Below are 12969 nucleotides of genomic sequence, written 5' to 3' on the forward strand. Positions count from 1 at the left end.
AGAGGGTTTCACTTGTTTCGGTGAAGGTATCCGATAATTATATGTAATATCTGTCAATTCAACAGTAATATCACGTAACAGAGTGTTGGAATATTCGATTTCACGCAGTGACGACGTGCACCGTTGTATCTTTTGAATTTAATGCACGCGATGGCAAGAAATTCTACTCGAGATATCATACGGGAAATGTAAGCTTTTCGTAAAGGGGGAATGTCAGAAAATGTAAGTTGAAAACAAGGATCTCCTTCGAATTCAAACATTTCTCTTCCTTAAAATCATAGTTCTCTAAGAATACCTTTTCGTGTTCTTTATTTGATACAAACGAAACCCGAGGAAAGAAAATAAAAAATGATTCGACCCTATATAGAGGAAAAGGGCAAAATTATTTTTAAGTCGCCGTATTTTATTTATAATACTTATAGTTTTATTCTATAAAGTATCAATGTTGAATCATTACTCGATTTTCGACTAAAATTCATTATTATTAATATTCGTTCCCTGCATGTTAGCAATTTCTATTATGACTTTAAGATCATGACGTCATAGGTCGTTGACCCCGCTTTGTTGTCAACTACAACGTCTCCTTATAAAAGACAGACATTAATGTGAATAAAAATGATATTTAAAATAACCTCAAAGGGACTCTTTTATCGTTACTAAATGCACATTCTTAAACCATACAAACTCTTTTCGGTATTTTTTTCTTACTTTTAATAGGAGTGGGAATAATTTAGATGTTCATTATAAGTGCAACATCCTATACATAAAATTAATCTCACTGAAACTTGCAATTTCATCTAATTAAAAATTCCATCCCCTTTCCTTCCAAGCTCTTTACAATTTCATAAAAGTAACAATGCAAATCTGACAGAATAACAATTAATTTCATTTATCATCGGTTTTACTACTGAATTATAAAAGTTCATTGACATCGAATCGATTCGCCGTAGAAGAAGAAGATACAGTTGGTGGAAAGCAACTCGAGTGGCGTATTATCGAGGTCAGTTCAGCCTCGAACCAGTTCTAGGAAAGGAAGCAACCGATGCTCGTTACTCACCGTCGTTGTTCGTTCGCGCTCGCGGCGGGGATGAACTGACCGTTGGGAAATTTCGGGAGACGTTGTCCCTCGGCTGCGATTGCGGCCCCTCGAGATTCGGACTCGGGCTAAACTCCGTCCTGAAGTCTGCCCTGTCGAAGCCCTCATCGAACTGATGCACCAAATCCTCCTCGTCTGCCTCCACGACACCCTGATATTGTTCTTTTAATACGGTCCGTGGCACTGAAAGCAGAAAAATGAACACACGTCGTTGTCAGCGAATATTGTCTTCTTGCACAGATTAAATTGACATTTCTCTATCGACAATGTGTCGTTAAGAAATTTGATTTACAATCAGACCGGTGATATTGTAGATTGCTACAGCTTCACTGCAATTAACGATCATTCGTTATTTTTTTACTGAGTTGGAGTGGATAGTGTAAAAATTTCTTTGCTTGTTCTTCAATTTTTTGTGTATTTTTGAAGAGATGGATTGACAAGAGATGTTTCGTGGGTTTAGAGATAAAGAATAAATGATCGATTAAAGAACTACATCTCTGAAGGGACAGTTCGAAATTGGTTTGAAAAATTTCAAAAGTGATGAACGCGGTCGACCAATAAATCGCTTATTCGATTCGGAAATTTACGACAATTGATGGAATCTGATGTTGGAGAAACGATTCGAGAATTGTCACAGAAATTCAAATTATCAAAAAATCTGTTTCATTTTATATCAAATAATTTTCACCTTGCTTAAAAGTGTTGTATACGCTTTAAAATTATCTCACGAATTATTAACGTAATGCTGATAAGAATTACCAAAATGTAAAGTAATTCTGGACAGCAAACAATGTACTGTGAGCAGTTACTTCCTTAACCGCACACACGAACAACAAGAAGGAAATAATCTGGGATCTTGTCGGTTTAATAAGATCCCGCGCGTTCCACTTTCTGACAGTGGTCGATTTATTTCCGGCCGCATAATGTTCGACTTCGATATACGGACGGCGCTATCGATACACCACATCGCGTATGCAATTGCATTTCAAGCGGACAAGCACGTAGACACGAAATCAGTGTCTTGCAGTGACGTGGACGTGTTGCACAACGCGCCTCGACACACTCGGCTCTCTGAAAATTCGCGATAAGACGTATTCTGTCGATATGCTGACAAATCAACCTGAATTTCACCATCTCGAATTAAATAATTGACATCGATTTATGAAAATATCCTCCGTATCTCTTCCTATCGAGTTCGTCATTCAGAGATAAAGAAGAATCTTGGTCGACATATTCAGGAAATTGACCTTTAAACTGAATTTTAAACGGTTGGTTAATTAAGGTTAAATTAAATGGTTAATTAAGGAGCGTGGTAACAATAAACTAAGAGAGATCATTGATGTGAATTTTACTTGATTGTAATTTAGTTACCTTCATGAATTAATTTCATTTGTGATTCTGTCTTATGTACCCTTTTTCTCTGTTTCATTATTCCGAAAGTTATTATACCGAACAAATACTCTGAGCTACTGTGAATTATTTTGCCAAAAGATTTGCATCTAAATTTTGTATATTTTCGAGGATTATTAAATTAAAGAATATAATTATCCTCATAAACATATTCGTAAAATTTATTCCATTAAGAACAATATATTATTCCGAATTTCTCCAATTAAACATTTCCGACAATCGAAGCTTCGAACAATACGCAGAGGAGACACATATTTTCCTACCTCCTACACGAGAAAACAGAGAATCTGCATTTTAAGCCAGCCTTATTGTTCTTCCACATTCTTCGTTTGCTTTTGATCTCGAATTTTGATTTTAATAAAGTTTCCCCAGCCACGCCGAGGATTGATAGTTCCTCTGAAAAAATATGATTTTCATAAATGCCTCTTAGACAGCGCCGCCGTATGAGTCGTTTTATCTTGAAGTGCAGCGTGATGGCGTAATAAAAGCTTAAACGGCTCACCCGGCGAAGATAAAAGTTATTTCTTTAGGTGGAGCGCAAAAATTCAAGTAATGCATCTTGCATGCTAGCACGGGGGAAAAAATTTTCTTCCGTCGTCGTTTAACAAAGTTGAAGAAAATTCGAAGTGACCGTCGACCTATCTTTACGCGAAATATCTTTATATGCGTATATACTCCAGTTTGTAAGTTCTGCTTAAGGTTTCATGGGAATATGCACAGAACATGCCGCGAGGATAGATAAATCCAAATTACAAGATAATACAACTTTTCTCGGCAGTTTTTCTTGTGAAAAATTGGTGCAGCCAATTTGTTGCATAATTTGGTTGTATCGAAGAGAATGTAAAATTGCAAATTTGCAAAGAAAAAAATATGGTTCTGCGTTACGAAAAGGAAATTTTTATTAATTTTCTAAATTTAATAGAAAAGAGAGTTTCGAATTTCATAATTTTTATATGAATCTAAATTTGATAGAAAAGAGATTTCTAAATTTAATAAAAATTTTCTTTCATATAATTCGTAACACAGAACCATATTTTTCTTACTAAATTTGCAATTTATATTCTACGAAAAGAAATGAATCTCGTGGAAAACAAAAATTACCTTTGTCCAAAATTATAATTTCGCTTACAATTAAATTCACTTCCTCCAAATCTTTACAATTCTTCCCTAACACGTTCTCTTGATCTACCTATCGATTCAACTTAAACAGTTTACAGAACATAAAGTTCCTGCTAATGTCATTATTAAAAATACCATTGAAAAATGTGTTCCTCCTCGAATTCCTTTCCCAGGAATAATTTTCATTTAACCAGGAGGATCCCCTCGGGCGCAAATATGAACCGCGCGGCGCGTGGTGCTCGCGTAATACTCTTAAAATATAAGAGTTATTCGCGGGACAAGAATATAATTTCCTACGAAGACGAGCGTGTTATTTGTAAGGGGCGCGACGCGTGCTCCATGTACTTCAGCGCGGGGCTGTTCCTTTATGCCGGGTCACGAAAGCAAATCTCGTTTGATGTAAAACGCGTCAGAATTATCACAGCACATTTTTCCTCGCGTGTTTCTGCACTCCGCTCGGAGAGTAAGAATTTCGTTGATAGATAGCGAAAGGACGGAGAGAAAAGGCAGGCTTTCGCGCAAAAATTTTGCCAGAAGATTCACTGTTTCCTAAAGTAGACGTTTATACGAGCAAATCATTTTTTCTTCCCTCCCTTCCTCTCTTTGTACACGTGAAAAATTTAGAGCAACCATGACGTCGAACACGAAGATTACGAGTCGAGAGATATGAATATATGAAGAGAGAGTGGGAGGATTCTGTACGGATAGAAATGTAACTTCAAAGCTGCTTGGAAACTTACGAAACTTTGTTATACTTGCCCGTATTCAACATTTGTACAGAGCTCGTGAAGTTTATGCGAGAGTTTCGAGTGCAATTAGAGGTTGAAAAAGGTATTAACTTGACGTGTTGCGTGTTAATTATGCAGTGTGTTCTGTTGCAAATGAAGTGCACTTCTGATTAATAAATAAGCGAGGACGAATGTTAAGTTTAAACGTCACTTTTGGTCTTGTAAGAACAAGTACTATTTCGTTCATTGATTTCTTTAAACAATTTCACGATTAAGCGAGAATGCAGTATATGTGATATTAAATAATTCACAAGACTTGTTAAATATTCGAGAATCTGAATTTTAAGTATTAAACAAATAGTAAAGAATTCTTCTTTTTAAAGAATCTTTTAAAAATCTTTTCTCAATTTTCTTTTTTTACAAAATTGTTACGTTTGCATTTAATATCATTTACACGTTGCAATTTAAATTATTCAATTTTACAATAGAGTGCTTCACAAATTTATATCTTCAATTTCAAACACCAGTTAAATATCAATTTTTGCAATTATTTCAACGATATTTTAACACCGATTTAACCGACGTAAATTGTATGAAAATGACATAGAACAATTACGATCGAATAGAAAAATGGGAGAATAATTAAAATTACGCAATTCAGCTGAGAGAAGCAGGTTAATTCGTGGAAAACGCAACACGAGCCATCGCGAAATTACGACGTGCCTAAACCGCCAGTCTCGAGGGCTGGAAGTAGCAGCCTCTCGTATAGTTTACTTACCGCGATTAATAATTGCAATTTAACACCAATGTTGCGGTACCGGCCAGCAGAATGGGTTACGCTAGCTTTGGCTCGGCGCACAGCTTCGATGCTTTAACCGAACCGGATACATTATAACCCCGGGTCCACGGATAATGGAACAGAGAAAATGTGCGAGGTCGGGCAAGATGCATCGACATAGCAGAGATACGACGGGAGTGTTCTGTTTCCCCGAGATATTGAATAAAAATTCCATTCATCTTTCTTGAATGTCTACGATAAAGGAGTTAATGACGAGCGTCCAAAATTTCTATTTGCAACGAGGTGAAAAAATGGTTGGAGCAGTGTTGAACTTGAAATTTCTTCAGTGGTTCGAAATTGAAACTCTTTTCTTTTTTATTATTGTTAAACTTACAATTTCTTTAGTGGTTCAAAATAAAATTTTTCTTTAGTGATACACAATTTTATTATTTTATATGATTTTTTTTTTAACGATTCACAATTTTATAATTTTATGTGAATTTTCTTTAACGATTCACAATTTTATAATTTTATGAGTTGCATCTTATTATTAATACGTTTCGAAGGATGAGTCTTTTATTGCGTCGAATGGATTGTGTCTTTTTAGCCAATTTTAAGAATCACACTTTTCGTCGAGTCTGAAATTATATTAAAGAATGTCAATTTTCAATTTTTATTCCAAGAGATAAATCGTCACATAAATACACTCTCATTCATAAATATTACGACACTCATTGAATGAGAAGCAAACTTAAACAGTCATTACAAGATTCTTAAGATCAAAAGGATTATTCAATTTTATCGAATAACGAGGTTTGATGAAAAAATCTCAAACATCTAAAGTAATTAAAAATTATCGAGGAAGCTTCTTCAAGATTAAACAAGATTTACTATCTATCTCGATACTTCATTTGATATTTTTTAATCTCTGCAAACAGAAGACGAATAAACAACTATTCACGCGTGTCGCTGCTTACGCAGTTTCATGCTGATTTTGTAACGGAAAACACGGTAATGAGCTTAAGTTATTTCGCCCCTGTATACGTATACTAACTAAATAGTTATAATCTCCGTGGACGCATTAGAATCGATTGAAGGTAATTTAACGAAGGAGATACGAAAAAGAGAATAAGACGCAACATTGTCGACAATCAATAGATCTAGAAGTAACTATGCATTACAATCTCCAATGGAAGGTTCAATAAAAAAATTTACACGTGCCATGTGAAACTCGTGCTTTCAGAGCAGAGTTAAAAATTCGATTTAAAAAAATATTTTCCTGCAGTTTTCACCTTTCAAACACACGTGGGAAAATTTTCGAATTTTCGAACAAACAATTTTCGTGGGAAAATAACGAATTCCCTTTACTAACAAAGTTCGTCGTCAATTTTATTTGAGATATTTTTCAGCTCCCGCATTTGAAAACCTACGATAATTATTTACAAAATAAAACAGTGGAATTGATCTAATAGAATTTTATAACACACACAAAGTTCGATAAAAGGTAGATATATTTAAATTAAGCAAATTTGTATTATCTGAAAGCCATTTTAGAATCGTTAAACTGATTCACGATTGTCGAGCAATTCTCACTGCAAATAGAGAAACATAAATTGCTAAGTAATCGCTTTAAATGCGAAGTATCCTAATTAAAACCAGATTGAAATACTTTCATCAAATTCGCAATTTGCCAACTTCCACGTAAAACCTGTCGCCACAAAAAAAAACAAAAACGCAAAAACTATTCCTGTTTCTATTCAAAAGTAAATAAGTCACCATACCAGTCACCAGATATCAACGATTCTTATTGTGACATACAGTCAAAAGAGAGTTAAAAGCATTTCATACGAACAAAGAGTAGAAAAAGGCACGGTGAAAAAAAGGGTTGGAAACAATGTCGAATACGAAAAGTACGAAAAAGAGAGGAAGGGAAAGGAAAAAAAGGCGGTAATGTTTCGATCAATGGACCAGCAACGGAATGGCGAATGGCTGATGTGATTTGCAAATAATGGTCGCAATTACCATTAGCTCGAAAACCAAGTTATCGAATATGTATTCGCGCAACTGATTTTATCGAGGCTGCTATTGTTGTTATCGTAATTCTGCATTTTAAGCCGCGCCACATTGAAAAGCCTAGCCCGCCACGTAATTGAATACGGTATCGAGAGCTTGTTGCCAGAGTATTGTTGTACAAGTGCGATTGAAAAAAAGGAAACAGAAAAAAAAAGGCAATTCTTAGTTCTCTCGATGAAACAAGCTTCGACTGACGTCGATTGTGTTTCGAAAATTCCGAAGGAATGGAAACGGCGAATGAATTTCTTCACTTTATCACACAACGCGAAAGATGGTCGAAGTAATTCGATTAAAAGTCGAGCGAGTAATGCGGCGCGAATTAAGTTTTAATAGGACATTAGCGAGCGATAATAACTGAAATAGTCCGCGAGTTCCAATTTCGATTATAGTTCGACTTGTGCAACCCGTTATCCGAGTATGTGCGTTGTGTACGTTGTTTGCAGATTGAACTCCTAATGAACGCAGATGTGAAACTTTGTTAACAGAAAATCAATTTATAATTGTCCCTCTTTTTATCCATTTTAATCCTCGTTTGAAAGTGATTTAAATAGATTGGAATTAGTTGTTTGATATTTTCAATTTTAGAACGGTTAATTCAGTTTCGCAATTATTTCGAGCAGTAGGATTTGATTTGCGATGAAAATTTAGAACTCTCGTGTACATTCTGCTTGAGAAATTGAGAATTCTAATTGACATTATAATTGCAACATTGCAGTTGTATTGTTTCCATTATAAATTAACACGACAGAATAGCAGGGAAAAATGAATTACCAAGGAACAGATGCAAATTTCCCAGTTAGGAAGTTTAATTAGGAATAAATAAAATATAACCATTCCTATTTCACTGGTCGTTTGTAGCTTGATGACTCGAATAGAATTGCCTCGATTTTCCGCAATCTTTTCCTCAGAATTCTGAATGAAACTCAGAAATTCACTTAATACACTTTCGTTAAATAAACCGTATATCCTACACAATGAATAAAAATAAACCCTGAATATTTCAGAATGCTTAAACTAAAAATTTCATTTGAAACCTGAGACGTGTAAATGAAAATTTCATTTAATATCACATATTCTCCAATCGAAGCAGCAAGCAATCAATATCCCTTACAATACTATTACAGGTGCCTGAGTAGGTATACAAGGACATTTAAATATCATTTTCAATAACGATTTGAAAATTTTCATTCGTAACTTACAACCACGAGCACACATTATAATTACATGCAAAATTCAATTACATCCACCTGGCAACACAGGGCGACGAAGGGTGAGAAAGAGAGGGTGGGACAAATTATCGTAAGTAGGCAGGTTATCGTCATGCCGACAAAGGTATCGAGAACGATGAGGCTTATCAACGCATATCGCATTTACCGTTAGCTTAACACACAAGCCGGCGTAATAACCTGGCGCTCCGTTGTTCGCCAGGATTTCGGATAGAGTATAGGTACGGGCCACCGAGGACCGGGATAATTATGAGAACGTGCAATTTATACCCAACACGTGTGGCTTTCGCCTCTTCGATCTGCGCAAACCTCTTGGAATCATGGTATTAACAGATCCTCGTTGCCTTAGCCTCGCAGCCTGTGCCTAAGAGGCATGAAATGTCACCGATGCAATTAAACGTGTTATCGCTCTAACGGTAAACTTACCAAACTGTGAAAACTTCATTTTTCATCGAAGAAGAAAATTAATTTGTGAATTAATGTGAAATCGTCTTTGCACTGATTCTATGACTTAAATTTTCAGGAGAGAAGAAAACTATAATACTTTGGGAATTAACTTGAAATCATCTTTGCGTTAATTTTACAATATAAATGACGTAGTTGATGGGTAAAATCAGTGCAAAGGTGATTAAAAAAAGGTTAATTTAAACAAGTTTGGTAATTTTAACAATGGAACGAAGATGTAGGCGAGACTTGAGTGTCATTAATTAGTCGAAGATGAAATTTTCCAGTTATGTGAATATATTGCATAACGAGTGTGAGTGTGTTTAACCACCATAGAATCACGTTTATGGTATTATCGATATGTCACCGAATTCCAGCAGTTGCTGACGAAGACTATATCTCTCGGGATCCCGAGCCTTTATCCTATGACATCCAGACACGCTCCCATCCTCGCGCCTTGCCCAATTTATGAGTTCTGTATATCTTAGAGCGAGCTAACATTGTTGCAGCAATTCAAGCAACCTGTTCCAAACATCTTCGTCAAATGATTTGTGTAACTCAGGATGTGGAAACGATGCGTTCAGGATGCTCCTACTGTTCTACCAGTCAATGGTAACAAGTTGGTTAAATGTGACGCTGGCTAAAATTACAACCCATTTCGAAGACTGACTGACTCCATTCGATGCACCGTTAATTCTAAGTTTGCCAATGTAACTTCTAAACGAAACAAGCGAGTTCAACTTCCAACGAGTTTGTTATATTAACAAACGGCGCAAATGCGATCAAACAAACACACACATTCACGTCGAGCTGTTTTATATTGAGCAAATGAATCTCTTGAACGTTTGATCGAATTATTTGCCCCGACGTGATGTATTAGGTCAAATAACGCTGTAAAGTCACGTAACTGGGTAAAGGATAGGGCATAATGCGACAGAAGATAATATTAATCTATACATATAATAGAATGTCTGTCTGTTCTCTAATAACTCCTAAACCCTTTGCCTGATCTGGACCAAATTTTGCATAGTTAATCTCCAGGGCCCTGCAGAAATACAGGCTACCACGAATTCGGTCACTCTACCTTCCTCCCCCACCTAATTACATCCCCTCGACACTTTGTAATAATTTAAGTTTAGCGCATTATTGTATAAGAATTGTGTAATAAAATTGCTTGAAAAATTGATCCTTAATCAAATTTGGAAGTATGAGAAATAAATAAGACACGAATCAGAAGAAAAGGGCACAATTGTGAAAGAACGAAAGGCACAAAAGCAGAGATGAAGAGAAAAAAATGTAGAAAGCAGTACCAGTAATATATTATCTCGAAATTGTGTCAACTAAATTAATCCAATTACTCCTAAAATTCTTCCTTTTATGAAACTCTAAAAAAAGATCTTTAAATCTGTCGACGAGCAATTAGAAAATTCTCAAACCCAATTCTCCTCAGGCCACATTAAAGGTCCATTGAAAGGGTCAATGGGAACAATGTCCTGAAATCGCTGGACAGATCTTAGATGTGGATCAACGTCGTCGAGTAGTTCCGCTGAATCGGGAGGCTAGCAATAAAGCCTTCAATGGAACTAGGAAGCGAGTTAGAGAAAGCGAGGCTGGTCCAGTCAGGCAATTATTGTCCCCCAAAGTCCCATCAGCGAGAGATATACTCATGGAAGCTCGCAGGCCGAAGGTATACCCCTAAATTTCGCAGGACCCTTGACCCAGACGTGGCTACCTTTGCGCTAATAAGATCCGTGGAATATCTGTAGGGTCAATTTCGTTCGAGGAAGCTCGATTTTCGTCTATGAAGACGTTCAGTCGATTCCCTGGTCGATCGTTAGATCCGTGAAATTCGCAAGTTTTTCTTCGAAACAGCGTCGTTAAGCTCGTTATCAATGAAAGGCTAATAAAAGAATGCTAAAATGTCTTCAAATGGTATAGAATGTAGAATCATGTATTCTTTATTATTAATTTAAATTATTTTTAATTTTAAATTAACTCTTTCGTCATGTGTGTGTGTGGTATAATTATAAAACAATGTGGAAGTTAGGAAAATAGTTAAATATACGGAATATTTTCATATTCTGTATTCTGAATATTCTGCGTTTTATATTATGTATATTTAACTATCTTCTTTTATAATTATACCATACACACGTGAGGAAAGAGTTAATTTAAAATTGAACATTCCTGTTTTCAGTAGAATGGTGTTCAAATATTTCTTCATTTCTCTCTTTATTCTAAAGAGATCTAATTCCATGCCAATTAAATTGATTGCAAACGTTCATGTTGTACTAAAGTTTGTAACACCATAACTAACGAAGAAATTTTAATCAAATGACCATGTAACTTAAAAAAAAAAGAAGACACGATCACTTTCTTTCGAGGTAAAATTGTTACGCGACAAGAATTACGATTAAACTACAAGTATCAGAATTTCTTCACGTATCTTAAGGATTTTAAGGCAATTTCGAATAACCGGATAAAATAATCCTCGGGAAAGGGGATTCGTCGCGTTTGTATGGAAAGAGCTGCAACGTGAACGTTCGAGCTCGTTGCATTGCCGATGCAGGGCAAGCGTCCTTCCCGGCTGTTGGCGTGCATACGTTCCTAATTTCACGAAACGTCACCAGGCCATGCACAGAACAATTTCGGATTGCCAAATCTGCATACCGGCCGTTTCTCATCGACATTGGAGATCACGGGGCCTCTGTCTGCGTTCATTTGGAGACATCACGAGCATTTGCGTTGGTTTTCCCATTTAATTTTCCTGCGGTGAATCGAACGGAACTTTGTACTTAAAAGCGAGTGGCTGTATCGTACAATTACGTCCTAGTTTGGTCTGAAACGATGAAACTTGTTGGAATGTTTGAGCTGAAAATTTCTGGTTACACGCGTCGATCTACGAAATTGCACGTAATGAGGGTACAGATAAAGTTACGGCGTTAACTGCAAGGGACAGAAATATACGGAAAAATTGTTTCTCTGTTTTTCTGTTAGATTTAAAGAATTCTATTCTACACTGATGTTCATAAGTATTAGAACACTCGTTATGATCGTAAAGAAAGTATTACATGATATAAATTACCTTTCTTACTCGTTATATTACGAGATTCCAGACAGAATAACTTTTTTTTTAATTCTAACAATTTTGTGAAGACAGCTTAGGTGTGCCTCTTATTCAGTAAGTATACTAACACCTATTTTCCACGATATTGTTAGTTTTACACGTATATATTTATATCTTCGATTGAGTTTTCAAAAAAGAAATTTCTTTAAATGTTCCGTCGGACGCTTTTCTCTAAAATTTCCAAAATATAAATAATTTCATATAATACTCACACATATGATGTTAAAAAGACATTAACAGTCTTAACAGAAACGATAAAATTAAAAAATTACAAATATTTATGACAATAAAGGATAATAAATATACGAGAAATACCTATTAAAATCACTAAAAGTTTACATAACGATTGTTTAAAAAGTATTTGAGATATTTGCACATGTTTAACATCGTCAGCGGCGGCGAATCTTTACCTGTAAAATGCTTTTTATTTCATCTCGATACGACTTTTCGTTGCCGAGATATCGTCGTTTAAAGAGAAGTGTATTTTCTAATAATTCGCTATCTCTGTCTCACTCTAGCGGTCGGACCTCTCACTCGCACCAATAGACTGGAGAGAATTGTGCACTGGTCAATGACAGACGCTGAGTCAGCAGTTGTTTTTACTATTACTATTACTATTTCTAATAGCGTACGCATTTCCTGGAAGTAATGTAGGTCATGCTACACCCATTCATAATTTCATGAGCTTCGCGCCAATACTTTGAAACGTTATATCTTGAGAACGGATTAAGATATCGACTTGAAACAAATTGCGTTGACAAGGGTACACTGTCTGCTATCTTCTGAGAGTATTAATTTCAACAATTTCAATAATTTCGAAATTATGCTAATCACATTACCGGTAAAATATCGACGTATAGGCGAAGTATCATTCATATTGTCATAACAGGAATAAATTATCCTTCGATAAAACATTATTTCTTCGCGTATATTTGTCAATTACTGAAAAATTTAACTTTTCTAATTTT

At 35.6% G+C, this 12969-nt stretch overlaps 1 protein-coding gene across 1 annotated transcript in view; it reads right to left on the reverse strand.

Moving 5' to 3' along the window:
• Positions 1–12969, reverse strand: part of LOC108570316 — a 208039-nt gene that overhangs the window by 29605 nt on the left and 165465 nt on the right. Inside the window, exon 6 of the mRNA XM_017932154.1 lies at positions 1058–1279. Within this exon, the coding sequence (XP_017787643.1) occupies positions 1058–1279 (222 nt within the window). The remainder of the gene's footprint in view (positions 1–1057; positions 1280–12969) is intronic.

This window comes from Habropoda laboriosa, unplaced genomic scaffold (assembly GCF_001263275.1).
Source record: "Habropoda laboriosa isolate 0110345459 unplaced genomic scaffold, ASM126327v1 scaffold68, whole genome shotgun sequence".
Classification (NCBI taxonomy): domain Eukaryota; kingdom Metazoa; phylum Arthropoda; class Insecta; order Hymenoptera; family Apidae; genus Habropoda; species Habropoda laboriosa.